Consider the following 26,959-nt stretch of genomic DNA (forward strand, 5'->3'; position numbering starts at 1 on the left):
AAATACGAAAACTTAGGAAAGTTTTTGTAAATTAAAAAGAAAAGTGAATTATTCTATTTTCTTGATTGAAAAGATGGGGTAGTAGGAACAACCTAAGATTTTTTTCTTGGTGATTAAGGATAGGCGACACCAATGCACGGGGTCAATGAGAGGACATACAAGAGCTAAGGGTGTCAATTTCAAACCAAAACTAAATACTGATTCAAAATCGAGCCGAATTAACTGGATCGAAATGAACCAAATTTATTCGGTTCAAATTCAGTTTGAGTATGTGAGTATGCACCTCAGTTCAGCTTGGTTTCGGTTTAGGGTGTACGAACCATCAGTTCGAACTGAAACCAAACCGAATTGCTAAACCAAAAAAATGAAAAAACCCTAGTATTATTAAGAGAGATTTTGTAGTTGATAAGTGTTTTTTGCAATTTATCATCACATAATTTACATGCTCAGATAATTTTGGAATTAGCAATGACCATGAGGCCCATAATTTTGAGCCCCTTATGGCCTTTGGTCAATCTCAGTCATGGTCCAAAAGTCGAACCATTTTCATAATTGAATTAAAATCGAATTAAAACTGTATATCAGAACCAAATTGGAACTGAAATCGAACCGAGCTGAATTGAATCGGCTTAAGTATCTAAATATGGAACTGAGTCGATTCTTGATTTGGTTTTCGTCTACCTTATCATCACTAGGAACCAAACCAAATAGCCGGAATCAAGGCGATTGACACCCTTAACAAGAGCATCTTTAAGTGTCGAGGTTGGGATAGTGTAGTTTTTTTTTCGTTTTCTTGTGTTTGGGCGCAGGCAACACAAAATCAAGAGGGTTCCAACTTCTAATTTTGATTTATTAAAACTTAGTTTGACCATTTTGAAGACTATGAATTTGGACCAAGGGTTGTCAAATGGTCGGGTCCATGGTTCAAGTAAGCGGAATCAGCAATGGAATTGGCCTCTATGGATTTCAATTCCAGAATAAACCTGAACCCTAAAAAGGAATCAAGTACGAAACGGCCGATTCCAGTTCCTCAATGGTTTTTTCTCCCCCTCTTTCGACTGATAGGTATTGGTCCGGTTAGTTTTTAAGGCTATGGTCAAATCTGGGTCAGATTGGAACGTCCGGTCTCATATCTGGTTCTGGATAAACCGTGAAAAACCGTTCCGATCAAAGTGATTGTCCCGGTTCTATAAGGATTTCAGCTCAGCCGACTAGACATCTCTTATATATAACCTTTCCTGATCCACAACCCTCTCTTCTGCTTCTTTGGCACCGAAACCCTGTGGCAATTTTCGCTGGGAAGACGATCGTACGACGACAAATTTCTCTGCTTAATATATTGTCCACATCCGTGAGTATTCTCCTTCTCTTTCTTTGCAAATTTTCTGTCATTCTCACGGCAAAGCTTCTAAATTCCTTTGGCATCTGTTCTCGAAATGGAAAGAACTCCTTTAGAAGCTGCTTAGATTGATCCTAGGATCTGATTTATTCTTGCAAGCATTACAACAAACTATTCTCTCGAATTGTTTCTGATCATCGCTTAACATAGCCGAGCTTAAGATTCTGTATTCTGTATAGTCGCAATCTGAATTTGACATGTAGAAATCTAAATTTTGTTTTTTCTTTTCCTTTTGACTATGAAATTATCACTTCATTTGCATCTGGAAACTTATAATCCTGGGAGAAATGTTTTTCGTCGTGGATTTTTGAGTTTTCGATGAGTTTTTCTACAATTTCTTCTTTGTTTACTTTCTTAGCTTTTTTTTTTAATTTTTTTTAATTTTTTTTATAGGTTTTCTGTCGTCTTCAAAGTGGTTTATGCTTTCCATTTCTGGAATTGATTTATTTCAGTTTTCTTTCTCAGTAAAATGTCGTCTCTTGGCACTTCGAAAGGGGTTCTCGAGATCGCAAAATTTGCTATCTATGTGTCAGTTCCTATTGGTCTTATGTTCACATTTGCCAACAACACTGAGAATCTCAAGAAAATAATGGGAAATGTAAGATCTCTGTCTCTCTCTCATTCATTAATGCATTTTAATTTATTGATAATCTGGAGTTTTTTTTTTTCCTATTCATCCTTGGGTGATACCAAAGACTGCTTAGCTGGAGACTGACTCAGAGATTGCGGATTTTTACATGTTATATACCTTAAATAGAGCTTGGTTTACTATCATTATGCATTAGTAAACTTATATTTACAAGTATGTTGGGACTAAATTCCTCAGACGGATACCTGTTTCAATTTTTTGCATAATTGTATAGGACTGATATTTCTGTTGTTTTAGGTCCTGTTGGGTATGCTGCAATGGTGCGAACTTGTCAAATGTTAAATGTGATTTTTATGTGACAGAAATATTTTTTATGAATGTGTACTTTCCAATTTGTATTATGTAGGAGATATTTTCAACTTTTTTCTGTTCTTTCCAGTTCAGGTTTTGTGTGTTGATTTTTTTTTGGTTCAAACTTCTTAACACCAAAGGGAGCAAACTTAATAACCTCATTAGTTACTCTTGCATTAAATTGTGGCTATATAAGAAGTTCCCTGACACATTTTTGAAACACTGATACAAGACATCCAATGTAACAACTTCAGAAATCCTGGAAAACCAGACACCTCTGTGCAGTCTAATCCAGAAAATCCAGCAACTGGTTATGTTCATGTGTGTTTTTTACTTATATATATATATATATATATATATAATATAATATATATGCTTGTAGTTAGCATGAAGAGTGTTGGACAATTTCTGCTAACCAATTGTTGCTATGTTCAAAACTAGAGTTGATGATGACTTAGGTTGTTTTGAGCAGATGTTTCACCATCTATGTACAATGTGATTAAATAATATGGTTGGGGCTGTTGAATTTCTGACAACATATTGTTTGTTGTTACATAGAAATAGGTGATTTGGTTGTACCATTGAGACTGTAGATAGGATTTATAGATTGAGTTTGTTCTAGCCTGCATTTACCCCCTTTCTGAAGGTTTGATCCTTGACTAATATTTTATCATATTTCAGTTTTCTTAATCACTTTCCATTCTTCCTCCCTTAGAGCTTCAATTCTGAAGAGGATATACAGATTCTCAGCTGATCTTCAACCTGAGAATGTGAAAGATGTCCAAGGATGCATCTTAGTTGTTATCAATACTTACAGGAGTACAAATAGTCATAAAATACTATTGTTCATTAGGGAACCCACTTTACATACTAACCTATAAAATGGCCCCAAACAAAAATAAATAAGGAGGTGGCCTCTGTTGAAACCACGGTGGCACAGTGTGGTTCAGTTTATTTTCTTCCTTGCATCTTCCTTGACTTTGTCTTCTATAAGGGTGCAATAGTATCTAGCACCAAAAAAAAAAAAATAAATAAATAAATAAATAAATAATTAAAAATTAAAAATTGTGGTAGTATCATTATTTAAATATTGTCATGTTCAAAAAATCAGCTGCTTTCTTGTTGGCCAGCACTCAGTCCATCCTTTGTTATCTAGACACTTAAAAATGGAAGATGTATCATTGTTTGTTACTTCACTTTTACGTACAAAATCCTGTTCATTGTAAACACAAATTATTTATCTATTCTTTGCCCTGAAACCTAGTTAACTTAGAGAGGATTACAACATGCAGCCAGTTATATAATCAATTAGTGGCTGTTGTATAATGAACTTAGCTTATGTATATCAATTAGAAGCAACAGTTGGCTGTAGCACTTGGGCAATGAGCCTCACAATGTTATATTTGAGAGATCATATCATGATATTCTTTGCCATTAGAGCTCTCGTTTTGGTAGATTTATTCCAATTGAGGTCCAGTGTTATGGCAAGAGTGCAATGGGCTGTTACTTATTCTCAGTCACAAGTTTTTTTTCTGGGTGAATAAGAATTGCATTAAAAGAAGGGGGGAAGGGAATATAAAGCCCCGAGGGGAAAGAAGAAAAAAGAACAGCTTACAACAGCAACAAGAGGAAGGGGAGCGAACAGAACTACCCGTCCCTCAAACCGGGGGGGGGGGTTCGGGGGGAGAATAATGCATATAGGAAGACCCCAGGAGACAACAATAAGCCTGTTCCTTGGGGTAATTTCTTGTTGTAGAAAGCGTTCTGGGTACCTGACGAGAGAATCATAATGAACTTTTGTATTCTTTTTGTGTATCATTACCCTATTACCTCTTTTATCAGATGATGATGTAAGATATTTCCTTTTTGAGTTCAGAGGACCATTATGTATGTTAGCTCAAAGAAAGAAGGGTTGCTCCATCACATGCGCATTTCATGTACAAACTGGCTTATGGCGTATAGTTCATTTGAGTTGTAGGTTTCAGGGCAAGTTGATCGGAATCTTGTGATATTTTATATTTCAAATATCCCTGACATTGAAAGAGTCGTTCTCTAGCTTCTAAAATAACGTCTTCCCTGGCTAGTCTTCCCTTTATCAAGAAGATACCTGCTATGGTATTCTTCTGTTGTCGGGACCGAGGATGGATCATGGATCTCTCATTTCTCTCTTCTAAGGACTGACAAGAAAAATTGATTAATTAATAAATGAAGATTCTTTTTTACCAAAGTTAGTTAACCAGCCTGCTTCTTAAAATGCAGAAACCATTATGGAAAACCAGACATTTGAATCATGTTCTGGGTAGTTCACATGTTCATGCTTTAATAATGGCTTTATTCTGAAAAGATAGCTATTTATAAACAATACTTTCAAATGAGTTGTATTTTGTTAGCTCCTTTGTATTGGTATCTCTTTTGAAATGAAATGGGTTCTCATCACCTAAAACAGATTCGGGGAGACTTATGTGACATCCCACTCCCTTGTAGCAGAGTTGACCAACTTTACTGCAATGTATATTCTGTCTTCCTTTTTCTTGTTTGAACCAGGACATTCTCTCTTAAATCTTTAAACTGAGTTCACTTTCCTATCACAGTTATTTTGATTGGATATCATTTCTTTCTTTGGTTGGGAGGAGGGGATTCGTTAGATTGGTATCAAGTTGTAATTGATGTTTCCTCTAGTTCAGACGGCCAGATAGCCTTTCTTAGATGTTGGCAGTTTTCTTGTTGCTTGGCTGTACTAGGTGATGAAATGTCTATTTTTCCTCTTCTATTTTGAGAATCTTCGGCCCCTTCAAACAAAAAAATTTGTGGTAAAGAGGGACTTCAGGTCCTCAAAAAATAAAAAAAGAGGAGATTGCGGTAAAGAGGAGCTTCACTTCCTCCTTTTCTGGATCTTTTTTTTTCTCTGTTAAAAACCCAGGATCTAGCCCGTCCACGTTGCTATTGCTACACATGGCCCTACTGTTGTTGCCACAACTTGACCTTACATACACAACTTATTAGCTTTGCAGATCATGTTTATTATTACTGATATTCATAATCTAAACCATGCTATCTTGTGTTTTTGTTAACAGCGCTCTTATGTGGTGTATCCCCCTGAAGCTCCTCGACCTCCATCGCCAGAAGAACTCCGGGAAATGGCTCGAGAGATAGCTCGCAAGAACAACATACGCTAATGGGCTTCTATGATGTAATCAAGAACTATCCACTTCTCTTCTCTGTAACTTACCCTTGCAACCAAAACATATGTAGATGAAATAATTTTTTTCTTTTTTTAGTTCAAAGGTTACACAAGAAATTAAACGCGATCCCAGAAAGGCCTGCCAGGCTGGGCTGTGATATTCCAGTTAAATGCACCAAGAGGTTAGTTATTTAATTTTAAATGTGGATGAAGAAGGACCTCTTGATCCAAGTTTCTTTGTTAATTGATGTTAAGAGTAGTTATTCCAAATCATCTACTTTTAAGAGAGAATTACAATCCTACAAAACCATTTGAGTAACTGTTTGGTCAATCCCTTACCAAAAAAAAAAAAAAACTGTTTGGTCAATCACAAGTGATGAAATAGAGATTATTTTGCATGCCATTTGGTTATTGTTGCAGTACAGATCTGAGCTTCACACTGGATGAGAGACCAGATTTAAAATTAAATTAAACTCGAGCTAAGCAAGTGAGCATTAGCCCAAAATCTATATCATGTTTGATGGTGAAACTTGTATCTGTTGTAATGCTACATTGTTTTCAGGTTGACAAGTCAAATCTCCATTTCATTGCGTGACATATCCTGGGAATCTAGACGAATTCACTAATAAGCATTGAGTCGAATATCATGTAGAGGATCGGATTTCCAACATTCGGGAGGGAGGAAATATTTTTTTTTTTTTTTTTTTTTTTTTTTTTTTTTTTTTCTGTGTGGAAATTGATGGGTTTAAATGTGTATTTGGTTATTTCTGGTTGTGTTTTGGATAAGTAGCGTTAAAATGTTACGCATAAAGCAGGATGAGGTTTCTCTGAGATCATGGTGAACGGGCATCAGCTGGGTCACATCAGGATCCTCTCTTCCTTTACGGAGCAGTTTACTCTTACCTCTTTACCCAGGTAGAGTTAAGACTTTAGATCGCTATCCAACTCTACCCTCCCAGTTATGTTCCAACATCTCCCTGCTATTTTGTTTGTTGAAAGAGTTATCTGGCAAACCCATCTGGTAGATGTCTAGGAAATGGTTTGTAAAGGTTGTGACAAATTTCATCATAAGTTCAATTACTAATGTTCCCATCTAATGGCATATCCTCCCATTTATGTCCATGTACTCTACACTATGGTTTAGTTCTATGCACCATCTTCGTAATACCAGATTTTTCAATTCCTTGTTTTGTCACAAGGCAAAGTCAGATTAGTATAAATTTTGATATGTGAGTAGGGACCTTGGTTTTATCCATCCAAAAAATTTCTATCCCATTTAACTTGTGTTCGCTTGGCAAATCTTAATGCCTGTTAAAGAGATTTATTTTTATTCTTGTAAAAGGAAAATGAATTCATGAGTCCCAGGTGCTATCCTGTCCTAGTTGGTTATCATCTAAAGGAGTTGGTTATCATTTAAAAGAGAAAGTTATCATCCACAGAGTGAGAAGGCACATCACACCATCCTAGGGAAATCTCTGTTGCCCTATTTATTTGATTGATGGAGAAAGGTAGAAATCATGGGTGTTTGGATGCATTTTCCTGGAAAAATTGGACAACCTTTGGTGTAACCATGTGGCGGACCAACGTGGAAGCTCCATTGTCCCACCTCACGCTTTCACAAAATCCTATCATTTTGGTAGGACTTTGTGGGAAAAGGAGGGAAAAGTGTATTTATGTAATATGGGACTCACAAACCAATGTTTTTCAATATTTCTCTTTCATTTTTCATTCCCTCATCCCAATTCTAGTGGGCCACACTCCTATTATCTCACCCCCTTTTGCCTGACAAATGAACGGGTCTATACGTTATTAGTATCTTCCCAAAGTACCTTAAAAGCGCCATTACAGACACATCCCCATGGTCAAAGGATTCCTCCTCAGTGGCTAAGGAAAACTTAATCCATACCTAAAAAATTAGAAAATTTCATATGTGACCCAATTTTTTTTACTCGGTAGATTTTTGGTGTAAGAAATTTTTGCAACAATTGTAAACCCCATCACTTACGTATTTGAAGAGGACAGTTGACGATTAAACAAAATCCTTATCAGATGGAGTGGTGATGCAGGAATTTTCCTCCACCGGTGAAGGAAAACTTTCCTCTTACAGTTATTATAAAAATGTTAAACTCCTGAAAAAAGTTGAAAATTCTGAACTTCAAGCTATCCGATCTCTTGGTATGCGAACTTTATTTGTGGCTTCAAGGCAAAAGTTGGTTCCAATTTTGCAATTGTCATGGAAGCTCTCGCAACTCGTCAAGCATTGCTAATTGCCATCAGTTTGCATTTCACCAATATTATTTTTGAAGGGGACAATCTCTTGATCATTAATCTGCTGAATGGTCGTTCCTCCTCCTGCCCATGGTGCATTTCATCCATTATCTCAGACTGTCTTCATTACATTTTGCTCTTTAATTCTGTCAATTTTGTACATTATCTTAGAGAGGCCAATGCTGTGGTTGATTCCTTGGCTAAGGAGGCAGTCAGGAAGCAATGCTCTCTGGTTTGCTTTGACGATGAAGGGGCTTTGGTTTGTGTCTGTTTGCTGACTTGGTTGGGACTTCTTTCCCACGTTAATAAATTCCTTTTATAAAAAATAAAAAAATAAAAACAGTTATCCACACTCCCTTGGAATGGTTCTCCACTAAAAATCGGTGAGTAGTTTGATTTTGACAAATCTCACTGGGTGGTTCAGGGCTACGATTGACAGGTAAATAATGTTGGACTGGTGACACCAATTGACATGCATGCAATATATGCGGTGCCTTTCTCATACCAGTTGTAATAAATGATTTGTACTGATATATCCCACGCCAAACCAATTGATGTAGCATCACGATTCATGTATAGATAAAGAAGAAGAGAAAATTTCAGAGTAAGCCCAGGAGAAAAGAGAATGTGAGATGACGTAGGTACACACCCTTTGTCTTCTTGGTCTTCTTCGTCTTCTTCTTCTCCTCCACTCCTCCCTGCCCCCTTTTTATTTCACCCTCCCCCACCTACTCCAGTACTCCTGTAGCAACTTGCAACACTCTTGGTCTCTCCCTCACCCTTACATTCTCCTCCTCCCTTATTCACCTCCCTCCTGCTGGCTTTGGATTTTTTTTTTTTTTTAATTATTACCACATGATGGTAACATGTGTAATGTGACCACATAGTATAATGTTGATACATTATTTTAAGATCCCAGAATGATGGTTCAACGCTTTCTGCACGGTGGAAGAAAATTTTCTCTTAATTGTTTAGAAAGATTTCAAAGTATGTGTCAACTTTTCTTTTTTCGATACGGGTGTGTAATAGTAGACCACAGTTAAAATTAATAATATAATACTCTCTTTTGGTAGAAATTAGTAATATCATATTCTATAAAGAGAGAATATGAAGAGAAAGTCAAAATCACTTTATAAGGATTAAAAATTGTGATATAGATGTTGTAATGGAGTTGGCGAGGTTGATTTGATTTGGATTTCCTTTGGGTTTTTCTAATATGTGAAAACATTTTTCTTATGTAAGTATTATTTTATGAGAAAATTATATGATTATTCATTTTTGGGTTTTACTTTACAAAATTACCTAACTTATGTTTGAATTAACAAAAATACACAAAATGAAGTTTGAAGTAACAAAAATACTCAAAACAGTAACCTTCACCCAACCAAGTATATATTTTACCATTTTTACACCTAAAAACCCTCCACCTCCCCCTTCTCAGATCACCCTTCCCTATAACCACTGCCCCCAACCCTGCAACTTCCATTCCTCCTTTGCCCTTGCACTCACACCCACCACCCCACCCACCCACCCACCCTGGTTATGCTAACCTGCCTAAGGATGTGAATTTAAATCAAAACCGTTTACCAAAATCGAACCTAGCCATTTACACTGAAATCGCAAAACCATTTAGTGTAAAGTAAATGGTTTGGTTCTAGTTTCAAGTTTAGGACCGATTAGTTAAATGAGTTTGGTCGGTCTTAACCGTTTAACTTGTTTGTTTCAAACCGAATTGACACCGTGAATGTGATACCCTACTTTTTAAACCTGGTTTAATTACACGGTTGACCCGATTTAATCATGCAGGACCCGAATCAGAGAGGATTAAGGCCGGTTCCTTGTGGACCATGATGGCAAGGGTGACTTTGAACACAGGTTGGCCAGACAAGTCCGAGTCAGTGCTAGAGGAGACGAGTGTACCCAAGCCGTGTACATGCACGTATCATAAGGCCATGTACGAGTAATACTGGTATGTAGCCGTATCCTAAAGCGTATACGTATAATATACCTTGTGCCGAGAGTGAGATACATACCGAGAGTCCAATTCCATTGAAATCTCACTTGTTAGCTAAGTTTTAACCCACAGCTGGGCAGTCACAGACGGACAAATCCGCCCACCTGAGTGACCCACCCATGTGGTTACTAAATATTCTCTAAGTATAAATAGTATTTATTGTGTTTTTCCTTTTCCCATTTAATGCGTTAGGGAGTTGGTGAGAAGAGTAAAGAGGAGAGAGAAAAGAAGGGAAGAAAAGAGAACGAAGAAGAAGAAATGAAAGAAAGAGGAGGAAGAAATGGTTTTAAGCGACACCGAGGTTTGATCTTCTCATTCCGACGCTGGAAAAGTGATCCCTAATACGAGATCTACGATTTGAGGTGAGCAAATGCTATGCTTCTCAAACTTTCACCAAACCCCAAGTAAAACCCTTGATTTGGGTAGAGTTCTTTGAGATCTTGTAAATCTCACTTGAGATGATGAATTTAAGGTTTAATAGATGGTCTATGTATTGATTTTGAAGGATTTGAAAAAGTGTTTACAAGATTTGAGAAGCATTGATGATTCTTGAGCTAAGAAGTGATTTTGGAATTTTGGAAGGGTTCTTGAGCAAAGAAGGTAAGATGGTTTTTCAATCCTTAAATCTAACTTAGATCTAGGTTAGGATCATCTTATAAGACCTTAGATGTGTGAAAAATGTGATTGGAACAGCCCATTTAGTTTTCCCAAGGTTGGGAAAAGTTTTAAGGAAGAAGGCAAAATTTTGCCCCCTCAGGTGGGCGAAGACTGGAGGGCCAACCCGCCCGTCTGAGGGCACCCGCCTGAGAGGGCAGCCCCTCGATTCCCACTGGTGGGTGAGAACCCACGGGCCAACCCGCTCGCCTGAGGGTGCCCATCGGTTAGACCGGTGGGCACGCCTTGCCCGCCTGAGAAGACCGACGGGCGAACCCGCCCACCTGAGAAGACCGGTGGGTGAGCCCGCCCACCTGAGAAGACAGGTGGGTGAACTTCTCAGGTGGGCGAAGACAGGCGGGCTGTCTGGCCCACTTGTGGGCCCCCCAACGTGATTTTTGTGTCCGAATGGACCCAAAATGGGCGGACAACCTTATTTTATGATTTTAAACATGATTTAAATATCAAAACTAGCTAGTTTTGTAACTGGCTAGTTTTGACCCCAAAATGGCAAAATACTAACCCCATTCACTTATGATAGGTTTCACTAGAAACTTACGTTTCTCGCGCTGAATCTCACCTGTACCGAGCTTGAGTTTTTATACATAACAAGTAAGTGGGAGAGGACGTTTGACTTTATTTTAAGGCTTGTTTGGTATCATTCAATTGTATCTAGACTAGCCACGTCATCATGCAAATTATGTGTAGATTAGTCATCCTTATATGATTATGATATGTGTGTTGTGTTTTACATTCTCAATGTAAAATGATTGATGTGCTTATGTGATGAGTGATGGGATTACGATGCATGATGCATTACTGGACTAGATGCCGCAGTCGGCTTGAAAACGAGTGCATTAGTGGCCCGTGGAATGGAACACGGTGGCACTATGCAATCATACTTTATCATATAGGAGCATGCGGTTTAGGATTATCATTTTCCCGTGCTACAACCCCTCCCAACAGGGGTTGAGGTGTTGGGTTATCACTTGGGGGGAAGCAGTGGTCGCGGTTGTCTGATCACTGTGGCGGTTAAACATACGCCCGGTTGGTCATTAGGACAGTCGGTAACCTCAGTGGCATATTCAAGAGGGCCAATCATACTGCTTTTAAATTGCTGGATTCAGCACCTTTACATTTTGTCATTTACTTTTATGTTGAGAGTTGGTGGTCGACATGCTTTACTTTTTTGAGTACTCACGGTGGGCCTTCTCCGATAACCTTATGGGCGTATCGCGGGATGGAGTTCGCGGCTAGTACCAAGGGCATACGCTCACTGTGGTTGTAGTAGCACATAACCAAAGACTTAGTAATGTTGTTTAGGTAGATAAGATTTAAAATAAATTGCATAGCATATATTGCATATGGATGTGATTGTTGTGTGGTCCTTCTTTTCACTTACTGAGCTAGTGAGCTCATCCCACTTGCGCACCTCTTTTAGATGACTTTACAGGTCACCAGCCTGAAGATCAAGGGTCGGGCCCCACTGTCGAGTTTTTCGATGAGGATTGGTAGGTCCCTGAGGAGTATGAGCATGGTTCTGATTGTACGTGCGAGGACTGTGCTGCGGGACCGCAATAATGGCACCGTACAAGATTTTGCTTTTTGATTCTTTTGATGATCTCCCTTTTTGTGTACTTGATACGTAAATTATTATTTTTTTTGTGTAAATATCATGCCTGCGGGCTTGCATGTATTTATCTATATACTACAATTTGGGTATCAAGTATATTCGGGATAATTACAGGTAATTTAAGTCTTCCGCTGAACTTTTGAACACTTATCTTGATGTGGGTATGCTGTGGTTGGGTACTGTATCAGATGATCCTAGCAAGTTTGGGTTAACCGGGGTTAACTCGGTCACCGGTCTGGTTCTATGTGAACGGGGTGTGACAATGAAAATCGAGCCATTTTTAAACTGTCAAAACCGATCGATTAACCCGCATAATGATTAAATATTTGATTGTTTTAACGAAACATAATGGTTTAATTTAGGGAAGAACTAAGGACCATAAAGGTTGTCCAATAGTCTATTCAATGATTTACTCCTCTTATGTAGTTATGTAATTAATTCCTTTCTTGTTCAATGCCTCATTTAGCTTGATACAAGATCAAAGTGTTTATTAACAAAAGAAAATTTTAGGAAACATGCGAATAAACTAGAAAACCGATTGCTAGCTGTTTAAAAACGTATGGAATAAATAGCAATCAAAATGGTTTAAAACCATGAAACCGACACCGTTTAAAAACCATAGAACCGAAACCGTTTACTTAACGGTTATGATTTGAGAAAGTGCAACTGTTTAGTAAATGGTGCGGTTTTGATTTCAGTCAAATAAATGTAAACCGAACCACCGTATACACCAAACCGAAACGATTGACACTTTTATTCCTACCCTGCCACCTGCAAGTATCCTCCCTTGTCATGCTTGCCAAGAGCACATCCAATATTGAATCGTTGTTATTTGAAGCTCGACTGAAGATGCAACACAACAAAGTTGACTCCTGTGAGTAGAACAGGGTCTATGAACTGAGACTGGGAGAGGAGCAAGGGACGATAGAGGAAAGAAGAAAAAGAAAAAGAATAAGAAGGGGTGGGGATGAGGAGAATAATTCATCCTTTCTTCTTCAGTTCTTCTCCTATGAAAAGAGAAGGGTTAAATCTAGGATTTTGGGAAAGCAATGTGAGGCTTTCAATAGAGAGAGAGGAGCAAGAAGAAGACAATGGGGTGGAACAAATGGCTCTAACAGCTCTATTCAAAAATTAAAAATATTTTTTTATTTTATTTTATTTTTTGATAAATTAAATTAAAATCTTGTTGATAAATCAAGAAAAGGCAAAGACATAAATCCAAGTATGAGGATAATTGAATATGAATTCTGTAATCAAAGAGTAACGTTTTTGGGGATTTATAAAATCTAAATTGAATGACAAGTGAAAATGTGATAAATGATTTTAATAATCAATCGTATTGATTTGGGTTCCTTACTAACTAACTTGGCGAAGCTTTTGGCAACACCAGTCATCTCTGAGCATCCAAGATACTCTAATGCCCACTCACATGAAATTGTTTATTTACTTTTTCTCTTAGAAAAAAAAATGAATAAAAGAAAAAGAACACTACTTTGTCACATTGCTTTTGTACCCGTACACTAGAACACTGTTTTCTCACCCCTTGTAAAATAAAAAACCATGTCCATTGGCCCTTGTTCTAGTGCAAGGGCTATGTGATTAGGCAGCTATCTCTTCTCAAAAAATAAGTAAAAAACTTAAGGTGAAGAGTCGTAAGGTACCTTACGGTTCATAGATACTTTTCCTAAGATTAGTTTCAACTACCAAAAGAGGCTCTTTTAAGCCTTTTTTTTTTTTTTTCTGTTTAATTCTTTTAAGCTATCTTTGGTAAAACTTTTAAACTCCATATTTACATGTCAAATTTCATTCCATACATAGTTGGACAGGTGACAAATTAAAACTTATTCATTGAAAAAAAAATTGAAACATAATAAAAAAAAATTGACAATTGAAAATACAAGGAGAATATACTAAATGAGAGTGTGTATGATTAAATTTGGGCAAAACATTTGATATATAGCACAATGCATAGTGAGATTCAATACATGGGAATTTATGCGGTTTCATAGGTGGGAAATCTTTTTGAAAAAACTATAAGTGAAAGGTTCATGGTTTCTCTCTCTCTCTCTCTTACACAGACAATGATCTCTCTACCACTTATGTATGAAACCATTTTATTGATTTTTTTCACTTAGAGGTCATTAGTATGAATCCATTTTGCTTTTTTTTTTTTAAAAAAGATCATTAGTTTGAAACCATTGCATTGATCCTCATTGGTGCAATCCATATGCCAAATCTCTCTAAAAATTAAGGTTTTTATTTTTTATTTTTTATGGGAGAGCATAAATTGTGGTCATGAGTCTCTTGACTCCTCGCCTGCTCCCCTACCGACACAATACAACCGTGTATTTTGGTTCCATTATTTTATGGGGCATTGGTTGACTAACGCCATCGTATAGAGAAATACCAGCGGCACGGCACTAGATACCCCTCCCCCATGCAACAACAATGGAGCTTTTCCACATAAATGAAAGGCCTGAAATCCTTGGTTGGAGTTGGTGTTGGACCACGTGTCTTATCTCTTCCGACAAATCAATTTTCAAAGTCTCAAGAGTTCTATTTCGATGAAACAAAGATAGGGCGAGTGGGTTGGAAATTTAAGAGCTTGGATTCATATTCCGAAAGCCTCAATAGTCAATAGTGAATCCACCCTAGCCAATGGCACCCTACCACGTTTTAATCATCTTCCCTTCCCTTTTTAAGTCTCGACTGATAAGGATGTGAATTTGTAATCGAAATCATTTATCGAAATTGAATTGATCCGTTTTAACTAAAATCATAAAATCTTTTAGTAAATGGTGCGGTTATGATTTCAAGTTTCAAGCCGATTAGCTAAACGGATCATTTTAGTTTTAATCGTGAAACCCGTTAGTTTCAAATCAAATTGAAACCGTTTAAACCGATCTGATTAATCCGTATAACAATTAAATAAATAAGGGACAGTAATCCGTAAAACAATTAACAATTAAATTAAGTATCCATCCTGTTTTGGTATGATTTATTACAATTCAGTTTAAGTTTAGGCTTTAGGTCATGAACTTGTAATCCATATATGTTGTTACTATGTTATTATGTTATCATATATGGGGTGTTTTGGCTGAACCACCTGTCATTTTAATATTTTATGCTGTAGAAGGCTGGATTTGGATGTTGTATGATATTAGTTCTAAATGTTTGAGAATGACCATGCAAAGAAATAGCACTAGATTATCAAAATAAGACATACCATCGTTAATATAAAATCTTTTATTTGTGGTTGCCAATTATTTTTTGATAAGCTTATGATCTTCAATTTATAGATGGTTGCAAGTTATAACAAACCGATTGTGAACCGTTTTACAAACCATATGAAATAAATCAAAACTGAAACCGTTTAATGTAATCCATATATGTTGTTACTATGTTATTATGTTATCATATATGGGGTGTTTTGGCTGAACCACCTGTCATTTTAATATTTTATGCTGTAGAAGGCTGGATTTGGATGTTGTATGATATTAGTTCTAAATGTTTGAGAATGACCATGCAAAGAAATAGCACTAGATTATCAAAATAAGACATACCATCGTTAATATAAAATCTTTTATTTGTGGTTGCCAATTATTTTTTGATAAGCTTATGATCTTCAATTTATAGATGGTTGCAAGTTATAACAAACCGATTGTGAACCGTTTTACAAACCATATGAAATAAATCAAAACTGAAACCGTTTAAAACCGTGAAACCGACACTGTTTAGAAACCGTGGAAACTGAAACTGCTTACTAAACGATCACAGTTTCAGAAAGTGGAACCGTTTAGTAAATAGTACGATTATGATTTTAGTCAAATAAATATGAACCAAATCGATCCACACCATTTAAACCGAAACCGAACTGATTAAGACCCTTAACTGGTGAGCTTCTACTGTTCTTCGTTGGACCCATAATGAGAACTAAAATGAACTCTACAAGGGAGAAGAAGACAAGACGAAAATTCAACAGGAATTCCAGTTACTTTACAATTCAATTGGTTATCTAGTGACTGGTTCAAACCCAATATGGATTTTGCATCATCCATGACGCGTCATACCCAAAAGAAAAAAAAGATTAAATTTTGCAGAATCCATATCCATGGGGACATTGACTTCGAAGTCTTCTTTAGTTTGTTAAAAATGGGTTTCCTTTCTTTGCTGTCTATTGGGTTAAGGTATACGAGTAAGGAAAGGAGAAGGAAAAAAGAAGATTTCGGGTGGGTGAACCCAAGTCTTGGCGCTTTCGCTACTCTTCTTCCGTCTCTGTGGGACAAACATTCACTTTACATCATAACCTCGAAAGCCAGGCAAAGCTTTTCGTTATCAACTACGTTTTTCGCTTTTGAGATCCTTGTTGAGAATGGATTAAACCCTGTTGAAGAAGTAAGCCCTTTATGCCTTTTTAAGGATTGATTCTGGGTTCTGCAATTGATGATTGTTGTATTGTTAGAAACTATATGGTCTTGTGAGTGGGATGACATTTTGATTTTCATTGTTTATTTCTGGGGGCTCCTCAGAAGAACAGTTTCTGTTCGACTTATTCACTAAATGGAATGAATTTGACAAGTTGGCTGGAAAGGATTACCTTTTGGGCATGGTTTCTTTGTTAAGCTCTTCTCTTTTCCTGTTTCTTTTTTTGGCTGGATTTATTACTGTTCTCTTGATGTAAATGAGTTCATCTTGCATGGTCCTTGCTCCATACCATTAACTTTCATACTTTTTTCCTTCCAGAATCAGGTTTTGCAATTCTGTATAGTCATACTAAGAACTTGCAGCTAGTTCTTATAATGGCAGTGGAGCTCTTGCCAATAGGAACCGTTTTGGCCTACCTAACAAACCATATCATAAAAACCGCAGAAGCTGCAAAGGATGTTCTCATTGAGAAGGAAAGCTTTAAAGTTCTGTCGAAATACCTCTTCGACATTGAACCTGTTTTAAAGGAATTACAATTGCGAAAGCTGAAAGATTCTCAGGCTGCAAGACAAGCTCTAACCTTCCTTGAAGAAGATGTTAAGAAGGCAAATTACTTGGTGGAGAAATACAAAAACCGGGCTCGTATTTACTTATTGATCAAATGCAGGAGCATAGTCAAGGAGGTACAGGATGTAACAAGGGATATTGGAAGATCACTAGCTGCTTTGTCCCTCGCAAGCACTGAAGTTCTGTCAGACATATCTGAAAAAGTGAACAAGTTACAGGATGAGATGCAAAGGGCTGAGTTTGAAGCTTCTCAAACTCAACTTCGGATTGTAGAGAAATTGGACCAGGGTCTTATGGAGCAGAAAGTTGATCAAGGCTTTGCAAATGACATGCTTGAGGAAATAGCAAAGGCAGTTGGGATTCCAGTTGAACCCTCAAAAATATTTGAAGAGCTTGAAAGCTTTAGAAGAGAAAGAGAAGAGGCTGCAACCCGTAAGGAAAGGGCAGAAGTGTTCTTCCTGGAACAGGTCATTGAGCTGCTCTCTCGAGCTGATGCTGCAAATGATCATGAGAGAGTCAAGGAACAGTATTTACAGAGGATTCAGACTATAGAGAAATATGAGACATGGGGAGAATACATCCCTCCGTTTAATTCTTTCTTTTGTCCCATAGAGAAGGCTGTGATGTTTGACCCTGTTAGCATCTGCACAGGTACTACATGTGAGAGACGGGCCATTAAGGCCTGGTTCGAATGTGGGGAGAGAACTGACCCAGACACTGGTCAACTGCTTGATGACCTTTCTCTGAGGTCTAATCTTAAATTGAGGCAGTCAATTGAAGAGTGGAGGGAACTCAATTACTGTCTTAAGATCAGATCTGCCAGAGCAAAGCTGTTATCAGGTGAGGATTTGTCCACGGAAGAGGCTCTTGACCAAATTCAGGAACTTATTGAAGAAAACCCAATCAACAAGGACTGGGTTGCTGTAGCAGGGCTTATCGATATTGTCGTCTCAATTCTTGGAAGCTCACATAACAGAGATGTGAAGAGAAAAATTTTAATTACATTGAAGGCTGTTACAGAAGAGCACATCAGAAATAAGGTTAGCAGCTCGGATATTCCATGTTAATATATTCTCCTTTCATAATGACAAAAATTCATTTTTTCTACTTTAAATGATTCCCTTCTTCTTTTAGGTTCAATTTTCTCTTCATAGTTCATAGGCTATGTCAGGAAACAGTTTAATATAAACTACGATCAATTTTATTGTTTTGAGATACAAAATTCAGGGAAAATATTGATTTTGTTCTATAAATGTATCAAGTTTGTCTACTGTGGTAATAAAATGAAGCATTGGATTGTGAATTCATAACTCATTACTTTATCACCAATAGCATGAAGAAATGTAGTGTTTCATTGGTCAATCATTAGCACATATGGTATGGACCTCTCTCTCTCTCTCTCTTTGGGGTTTCAGAACATTGCTGTAACTTTTTCCAGTACTGTTATATGTGTCCAGTTGCACCTTGTTTTAATGTTGCTCCAACTTTTATTTAGAATCTGCCACTACTTCTAAACATGTCCTTGGAACAAGAATCTTTCTTTTGGGGAAAAGAATATCTGACACCAGAAAGTTGAGATTGATAATTGAGGGAAAAGCCCCACCGTATTAGAATGTAGAAGTATCACAATAAAAGATTAGGAGTGAGGCATTTCAAATGTTTTTCCTTCATGTATAACTAAGACCGATATGAAACTGGTGAGGAGTGATTTATGGCAAGTTGAAGCCTCTATCAGGTTAAGGGATGGCCAAGAAAAATGAATTAAGGATATTGTTCTTTCATTGAAGATGTGAACCTAGATGAAGAGAATAGAAGAAATAAGATCCATGTAGACAAACTTTGGTAGTTGGGATAGGTTTCACAATGATCCTGATTATTTCTTGTATAATATTTGGAAGTTTAACTGTGGTTTGCATCATCTAGGACTAGTAAATATCACCGAGTTGCAGTTACATTTTTGAGTTCTGAACTTTATTTTGAAAGTTTCAAATTCCAAATTTCAGGATAGGGTGGTTGAGTCTCAAGGAGTGGAGTACCTGGTTCCCTGCTTAGGGCGTGATCCAAATACATCGAAAGCTGCAGTCGAGCTTCTCTTAGAGTTGTTGCAAGACAGATCTGACTGGAATATATCTGTTTTAAGAAAGCTCTCTCAGCAAAGCAGTGCAATTCTCTTCCTTGTTACACTTCTGAAAGGTACAGTTATTGAGTCAGCAGAGAAAGCTGAAAAGATCTTGCTAAAGCTTTGCGATGATGAAGAAGAAAACATTGCTCGTGCTGCTAGGGCCAACTGGTATAAGCCACTTATTAATCGACTAGTTCAAGGTTGGTAAAGTTTTTCTTATTTAATATATGTGTCTATAACATTATTATTTTCAACTGTGGAAGATCCTGCTTGTTAGTAAAATTAGTACATTCTTCGGATTTCTCTTCTCGTTTGGGGCTTATCCTGTGCTGTGATCCTTGTTTTCAGGGACAGACTCATCAAAGATATCAATGGTGAAAACTTTGGTGAATATGGAATTAGTTGATCAGAATATAGCACTCCTTGGTGAGGAAGGAGTAATACCCCCCTTACTGGAAATGGTATCGGGAAGTCTTGAGTGCAAAAACTTGGCCTTGTCTGCTCTAGCTAAGCTGTCAAGTTGTCGTGAGAACAAAAGGTTAATTACAGCTGCTGGAGGGGTTCCTCTTGTTCTAGATCAGTTGTTCTCTTCCCATGTAAGCACCTTTGTCATTCAGAATTGTTCCAAGATCCTGGAGAGACTTTCTTCAAACGGTCATGGGATTGAGTTCCTAACCGATTCAGAAGGGGATTGCCTTGATTTAGAGAAAATTGTTTCCAACTTGCTTGCATTTCAACAGAATCCAAGATTATCCCATACTGTCCGCAAGCCTGTATTGCAAGCATTGCTTTCAATCTGCAAGTCTAAAGCAAAGCCTGTGGAGAAGGCTGTTGCCAGTTCTAATGGTGTTTCTATTATCCTTCCTCTGTTAGATGACCCTGACCAGGAAATCCGAGCACTCGCCCTTAATCTGATATCCCACTTCTCCATCCATGAGCCTCAGGGGATTGGAGATTTCCTTCTTATGCCGAGGAGGATGGAGACTTTGGTGCATTTTCTTAAGGATGACAAGCGGAGTGATGCACAAATGGCAGCAGCAGGGTTAGTAGCCAATCTTCCAAAATCAGAAGTAGCACTCACAACGATGTTGGTTGAATCAGATGCATTGCCAGCAATCTTGCATATCTTGAGATCTGGGACCATGGAAGCAAAGGAGAATGCCCTCGGAGCACTCCTCAGGTTCACGGATCCTACAAATCTTGAGACACAGCGCATGGTGGTTGAATTGGGGGCCTACCCCTTAATTGTGAACTTTCTGGGATCTGATTCCATAACAGCCAAGGCAAGAGCAGCAGCACTCATAGGTAACTTTTCCTCTAACAGTCCAAAACTCACGGTTGTGTCTAAATCAACCAGCTGGTGGTGTTTCCGTCCAGCACAGGTGACTGTGTGTCCAGTGCATGGTGGCATTTGCAGCGTGAACACGACATTTTGTCTGTTGACAGCAAATGCTTTGCCTGCAGTCGTGCAACTCTTGCAAGAGAAGGTTAATGAAACTGCCCATGAAGCACTTCAAACATTATCCACATTGGTTTGGGAAGAAGCATCTCATAAAGGGGCCTATGCTTTGCATGAAGCCAACGCTATTTTTCCCATACTTGAGGTGCTGAATTGGGGATCACCCTCCCTAAAGGAAGAAGCTCTAAGTCTCTTGGAGAAAGTGTTTGCAATGAAGGAAATGGTGGATTTCTATAAATCGCAAGCTAGGATGCATCTTGTTCGCTTGACCACCCGAAGCATCCATGAAGAGGGCCAGCTTGGGAGAAAGGCTGCCAGAGTCTTGGCACAGCTTGACCGCTATTCCAAGTCATCATCAATGCCTCTCAATTGAAGGGAAAAAACTTGTTCAGGATTCTTGTTTCGAAGAACATAGCTAATATAGGAGCAGGTGAACAATAAATATGGTTACTGCTCACAGGATCTCCTCTGAGAATAGAGGTAGTGATAGCATCCCCCCCCCCCCCCTCCCCCCCCCCCTCCCCCCTAACAGAAAGACCCCAACAATGTTGTTCATTTTTCTTGTGTATAATATGAATATAATCATTGTTTTTGTCTTCCAAAAATAAATATTGGACTCTGATGAGAAGGCTCTCATGACAGACCGATAGGAGATTTTTGCTCTTAGTTTTGGCCAGTAAGCCCAGGCAGTGAAAAAACTCAAACTGCCTCAGTCTCTGCCACCCACAGTCATGCTGATGTGGTCCACGGGTTACCTTCTCCCTTTCAAGAAAAAAAAAAAAAAAAACTTTGACCATTTGATATATATGAGTGAAATTCTGGATAGGCAACAGACTAAATTTAATGGTTAACCATGGATAATAGAAAAGAATCGATCATTTAAGATTTGGGGACGATCCTTGGATTCCATTAAGAGGGATGCAAGCTGCACTCTAAAGGTTGCCCATTTTGTGAAAAAGATGTAGAGATGGTGGAAGATGCTAATAAAGAATGTCCTCCTGCACAACAAGAGTGGTGAACTAATCCATGTTGGTGTCAGTATCTTTGGGAGCAAAAATGTTTCTGAACTGGGAACTGGCCAAAACCCCGATACGATATTGTGAAATAAAACTATGTTCTCATCCCCACAACTTTCTCTTTCCCTGGGAACCTTCTTATAGATGATCCAAAATGTTTCAGGACGTTGGCTGGACATAACCCAATCTTGATCAAAATAGAATCACAGTCACACAGGGATGCTCTGTTCTTCATGTAGTTCTTGGGTTTATTAAGGAAAAATAGTACGAATTCATAACAAACAACCCCGAATTCTTCGGTGATGATTTTGAAATGGTGACAAATACATTTCAAATAACTTGAACAGGGGGCTCAACTTAAACAAAAGCCTCGACACGCCCAAAGAATCTGTCAAAAGACAACGGAGAAACCCAAGAGTTCTGCGAGTTGGGAAACAAATTGTGGAAGCGCAGGCCATCCGGTCGCGGTAAGCAGCTCCCCATCAGCCACAGCCTCTGTAGATTCCACCAACCCACCACCCACCATCACGATAGCCTTCATAGCACAGCTGCTTGCACATCTCTTTCCCTGACAAACCCACCAAAACCATATCTTCAATACCAAAATTAACCGGAGAAAAGATCAAAAGAAGGGATTTTGGGTTATAAAAGAAGAGATTCAGACCTGCAATAGACCAGCAGCAACGAGGAGTAACTTCCCATGGCCTATTCCTGAAACAATCTTTTTCTTGTCAGCGAATTCCTTCACAAGTGACACCACTTTATCGTCCATGACCAGAAACTCTGGCGAGCGTCCTCCGGGTATGACAAGGCAGTCGTAGTCGTCGACACAGATTTCACTGAGGTCAGCAGTGAGGACGACGTTATGCCCCTGCCTCTCGCTGCACACCTGGACTCCCTCTGGGTCATGGATATGGTCATGGATGGCCGTTACGCACTTGTCTCCTTTCTTCTTCCCTGGGCTAACTGCCTCCACCCTGCAACCCAGTGCCCCCATGGCTTGGAAGGGTACGTTTATCTCGTAATCCTCCACATAATCCTTTTTAGAGAGGAAAGAAAAAAAATATTTCAAAACCAAAAAATAAACACAAAAGTTGCTGATGCTCTGCCTCTGCAATCTGCCCAATTTATTGAATTCAAATTAAAACCCATACCCCACAAAGGAAAAGGATTGCTCTGTTCTGATGTCGCACGATTTTAGCTCCCATGGAACGGAGGAGAAGATCGAGGTACTGGGCATGTGCAGGCCAACCAACGGCGCTGATGATATTGGAGTCGAGAAGGGATGAAGTGATGGGATCGGGCTCTGACCAAACACCGCCGGCGAGCTTGATAACAGGCTTCAAGCTCCAAAAGGCGGTGCATTTCTTGCCTTGGAGGGCGCCGGCGGCGATTAGGATGAGTTGGCTATGACAAGTGACTGCTATTGGCTTGCGGGCTTTGTCGAATTCGGAAACGATTCGCAGGACCCCATTGTGGGCGCTAAAGAGTTCGGAGAATCGGCCTCCAGGGATGATGAGGGCGTCGTAGCAGTCGGGGTTGAGTTCGTCCCAATTGGCGTTGAGGGTGAAGTGATGGCCTTGCAGTTCTGTGTATAGCTGTTCATAAAGAGTAAGATTCATGACTGATTCATTCAAATTCAGTATTTTTGGGATTGCAAGGAGATCAAATCAAAGTAGTTGTGGATGAGAAGTACCTGGTGGCCCATGTAGTCATGAACAGCAGTGAAGCAGGTATCACGGGATCTCTTGTTGGGAGATGCACAATGGACGCGGATGCCAAATGCCTGAAGGACATGGAAGGGGACGATAGCCTCATAGTCTTCCATGTAATCCCCGCATATCATCAATACCGATTTTCGGGTCATCGTCGTTTCTGCTGCCAAGCCCAGATGACCTGCCTGCCGTCCTGCTGGAAAACTGAAATGAGAATAAAAAAGAGATGATCTTTTCTTCTTTTTTCTTCTTCCGGATATAGGACTTCCTTTTGGGGAGGAGGCTTGAGAATGTATACTTTAGCGCAATACAGAGATCAATCAATAACCATTTAAGATGGTCACACTTTTCAGAACTTCAGACTATCCCACGGGAAGCTCGTTGGGAAATTCTTAACTCAATCGAATAGTATGACATTTTTGTTTTTTGTTTATTGTTTTTTGGCTCACCAATATAGTAGATAAGCATTTTTGCTCAAAATACTAATAAAGTGAATAGAAATTGCTCTCTGCCCCACCAAAAAAAAAGCTCAAAAAAATATAAACAATGGGGGTAGTTATCGAAGTAAGTAATAATTGGAAAGTGATATTTCCGAAAATCAAAAGATTCTTGTTCTTCTTTAGCAAGATTAAATATTAATCTGAACCATCTATTCTTACAATATATATATATATATATATATATATATATTTTTGGAAATGGTGGAGTTGGCATAGTGGTGGATAAAGAATTAAAGAGTGATATGGTAGATGTTAAAAAAGTTGGGGACAAGATTATATCATTAAAGCTAGTGTTAGATAAAGAAGTGGTCAACATTATTAGCAGTTATGCTCTGTAAGCAGGATTGGATGAGAGTTACAAGCTACAATTTTGGGAACATATGGATGAATTGATGCATAGTTTTAGACCGGATGAAAAAATTATTATAGGAGGCAATTTGAACGAACACATTGGGAAGGATGGGAGAGATTATGTAGAGGTGCACAGAGGCTTTGGAGTTGATGAGAGAAATGAGGAGAGAACCTCAGTTCTAGACTTTGCTACCACATATGATCTATCCATTGCTAACATGCTTTTCGCTAAAAGGGAAGAACACTTTTTTTTTTTTTTGATAGGTAAAGGGAAGAACACTTAATTACTTACAAAAGTGGATAGCATTCCAGTCAAATTGACTTTTTCTTCACTAAAAGACATGACAGATGGATGTGTAAGGATTGTAAGGTCATACATGGGGAGAGTTTAACCTCTTAACATAGATTGTTGATCTTGGACATGTGCTTCAATTTACAGAAGAAGAAAACGAGGAATCAAGTGTGCCCTAAGGTAAGGTGGTGGAGATTGAAAGGAGAGTCAGAATGATGCTTTAGAGATAAGATGGTGAAGCATGAAAAGTGGGATCGGGAAGGGGACACCAACACGATGTGGAATGTAATGACATAATGCATTAAGAAAGTTGCTAAGGAGGTTCTAGGGGTGGCTAAGGGTACTAAGTTGGCCCCTAGAGGGACTTAGTGATGGGATGCGGAGGTTTAGACTGCAATCAAGATTAAGAAAGATAATTTTAAAACTTGGCAAAGGACTAGGGAAGATGAAGAAAAAGAGAGATATAGGGCCCATGGTGTATGCTTTATGCAAATGATATTGTTCTGGTCAATGAAACAGTGACAGAGATTAATAATAAGTTGGAACTATGGCGACATACCTTGAAATCGAGAGATTTCAAGATAAGTAGAATGAAGACGGAATATATGAGGTGTAATTTCAGTAGATCGAGGATTGATAATGAGGAAGTGAAAATTGAGGGGAGAGATCCCGCAAAGTGACTGCTTCAGATATTTGGGCTCTACATTAAACAAAGAAAGTGTGACGCCATAAGACCAGCTATGATGTATGGTGCAGAATGTTGGGCTGTCAAGAAGCGTAACATAGATAAATTGAGTGTGGCTGAGATGAGGATGTTGAGATGGAAGTGTGGCAAAACCCTGAGAGATAGGATAAAAAATGACCAAATTAGATCGGATTTAAGAGTTGCCCCTATCCAGGATAAGCTTAGAGAATGTCAGCTATAATGGTTTGGGCATGTCCAAAGGAAGCCATTGAATGCCCCAGTACGGATGAGTGACCAAATCCAGATGAGTGGAGCTAAAAGGGCTAGGGGCAAGCTAAAATTGACCATTGATGAGTTAGTCAGTAGAGACATGCAAAAGTTAAGTCTTCACCCAAGTAGGACATCTAACAGGGCTACCTGGAAGGCTAGGATTCGAGTTGCAAATGGGTTATGAGTGGAATGCCCTAAAGAGTTTTTTTTTTTTTTTCATATACTTGCGGATCCATGTAGCCGACCCCATTTAGTTGGGATAAGGCTAAGCTTTGTTGTTGTTGTTGTTTCCAGTCCAAGAGTGTATGCAACACTGACAGAAAACATCCATTCCCAACCATGTTTTTAAGTATTGGTTATTAAGTCGATTGTATCGTATTGGTATTGGCTAAAATTGATGCTCAATACTTGATTGATCTAGATCCGTTACCCGTATTGTTTCAAGGGTAAAATAGTAAAAAAAAATATATTTTTTTTTAAACAAGGCAAAAATGACCCATACACTGATGCCAATATTGATACCTAAATTTATGCTCACAACCCCTTTGGAAATAATTTAAAAAGTCATTACATGGGAGGTACGTGTTCCTGGATATGTTCGCTAGCTTATTACACACCAACAGCACATGCGTCCGTCCATTGGTGTTGTCCGCTAGCTTACAATACACTGACAGCATACCTATCCTTCTCTCTTTTGGAAAAAGGTTGGGTATGTCACCAGTATACCATAAGCTAGCGCCCTCTGTCTATCTCTCTTTCCTTTTTTGAAATGATTTCTATATTTTACCCAAAGAAAATAAAAAAATCCCCATATCCTTCTTGAATGATATCTCATCATATACCTCCATTGGTGTTATCCGCTGGCTTACCGTGCACCGATAGCATACTTATCCTTCTCCTTTTAGGAAAAGGTTTGATATGCTGCCAATATACCTTAAGCTAGCAGCCGCTGGGTCTTATCTCTCTCTTACCCTTTTTGAAATAACTCCCGTATCCTTCATGAATGATACCCCATCATGTATCCCATCGGTATTGTCCACTAGCTTACCTTACACCGATAGCATACTTAACCCTCTCCCTTCTTTTTTTTTTTTAAATCTAAATCATCTATTAACATTAAGAATTGAGAGCAAGGTTTTAAAACTCGGCTTCCTTGAACCTTGGCAACAGCAAAGCTAGTAGAAAATATCACACCATCCATGCTTACATGGCTTACCATATCCTAATCCCCACAAGGAAAGAGGGGGTTGCACATATGAAATCCCAGTTCATTGTTTTTTCTGTTTTTTTTTCTCTCCAAAAAATGACGAGAGAATCTCATTTCCTTTTATCTGTTTCTCTGTGTAATTAGTCTAATGAATATTCCCGTTCAAATGGGGCAATGCAGGATCAACAATTATTGATCACTTTGAGGGATAAGTCCCCAACCCACCATCAGAAACAAAGCAAAAACCAACAGAAAGAAAAG

The 26,959-nt window shown here is 38.5% G+C and overlaps 3 protein-coding genes across 5 annotated transcripts; 2 read left to right on the forward strand and 1 right to left on the reverse strand.

Moving 5' to 3' along the window:
* Positions 1–1,214: 1,214 nt before the first annotated feature.
* On the forward strand, positions 1,215–5,790 carry LOC122092037. 2 transcript variants are annotated; one of them, XM_042662329.1, is made up of 3 exons: positions 1,215–1,351; positions 1,865–1,997; positions 5,414–5,790. In XM_042662329.1, exons 2-3 carry the CDS (start codon positions 1,869–1,871, stop codon positions 5,513–5,515), a joined length of 231 nt encoding a protein of 76 aa, XP_042518263.1. In that variant the 5' UTR covers positions 1,215–1,351; positions 1,865–1,868; the 3' UTR covers positions 5,516–5,790. The 2 variants fall into 2 exon arrangements, with proteins under 2 accessions (XP_042518263.1, XP_042518264.1); XM_042662330.1 differs by lacking the exon at positions 1,215–1,351 and adding an exon at positions 1,406–1,598.
* A 10,415-nt stretch (positions 5,791–16,205) lies between these two features.
* Positions 16,206–21,170, forward strand: LOC122092028 (U-box domain-containing protein 43-like). Of its 2 annotated transcripts, none has more exons than XM_042662317.1 (4): positions 16,206–16,484; positions 16,833–18,121; positions 19,085–19,403; positions 19,552–21,170. In XM_042662317.1, exons 2-4 carry the CDS (start codon positions 16,889–16,891, stop codon positions 21,033–21,035), a joined length of 3,036 nt encoding a protein of 1,011 aa, XP_042518251.1. In that variant the 5' UTR covers positions 16,206–16,484; positions 16,833–16,888; the 3' UTR covers positions 21,036–21,170. The 2 variants fall into 2 exon arrangements, with proteins under 2 accessions (XP_042518251.1, XP_042518253.1); XM_042662319.1 differs by lacking the exon at positions 16,206–16,484 and adding an exon at positions 16,508–16,706.
* Positions 21,171–21,903: 733 nt separating this feature from the next.
* Positions 21,904–23,774, reverse strand: LOC122092034 (DJ-1 protein homolog E). Its single transcript, XM_042662325.1, has 4 exons — positions 23,375–23,774; positions 22,833–23,276; positions 22,343–22,717; positions 21,904–22,246 (listed from the first exon to the last, which is right to left on the reverse strand). The coding sequence occupies exons 1-4, from the start codon at positions 23,543–23,545 to the stop codon at positions 22,070–22,072; spliced, it is 1,167 nt and encodes a 388-aa protein (XP_042518259.1). The 5' UTR covers positions 23,546–23,774; the 3' UTR covers positions 21,904–22,069.
* Between the last annotated feature and the right edge of the window lie 3,185 nt (positions 23,775–26,959).

The sequence above is a fragment of the Macadamia integrifolia genome, chromosome 10 (assembly GCF_013358625.1).
Source record: "Macadamia integrifolia cultivar HAES 741 chromosome 10, SCU_Mint_v3, whole genome shotgun sequence".
NCBI classification, from domain to species: domain Eukaryota; kingdom Viridiplantae; phylum Streptophyta; class Magnoliopsida; order Proteales; family Proteaceae; genus Macadamia; species Macadamia integrifolia.

Coding starts and splice junctions, on each gene's coding strand:
- LOC122092037 (XM_042662329.1), top strand. CDS start 1,869: ATGTCGTCTCTTGGCACTTCGAAAGGGGTTCTCGAGATCGCAAAATTT. Junction 1,998..5,413: donor TCAAGAAAATAATGGGAAAT/GTAAGATCTCTG, acceptor TTTTGTTAACAG/CGCTCTTATGTGGTGTATCC.
- LOC122092028 (XM_042662317.1), top strand. CDS start 16,889: ATGGCAGTGGAGCTCTTGCCAATAGGAACCGTTTTGGCCTACCTAACA. Junction 18,122..19,084: donor AAGAGCACATCAGAAATAAG/GTTAGCAGCTCG, acceptor TCCAAATTTCAG/GATAGGGTGGTTGAGTCTCA. Junction 19,404..19,551: donor TATTAATCGACTAGTTCAAG/GTTGGTAAAGTT, acceptor CCTTGTTTTCAG/GGACAGACTCATCAAAGATA.
- LOC122092034 (XM_042662325.1), bottom strand. CDS start 23,545: ATGACCCGAAAATCGGTATTGATGATATGCGGGGATTACATGGAAGAC. Junction 23,277..23,374: donor ATGACTACATGGGCCACCAG/GTACTTCTCATC, acceptor CTTTATGAACAG/CTATACACAGAACTGCAAGG. Junction 22,247..22,342: donor TTGCTGCTGGTCTATTGCAG/GTCTGAATCTCT, acceptor TGGGTTTGTCAG/GGAAAGAGATGTGCAAGCAG.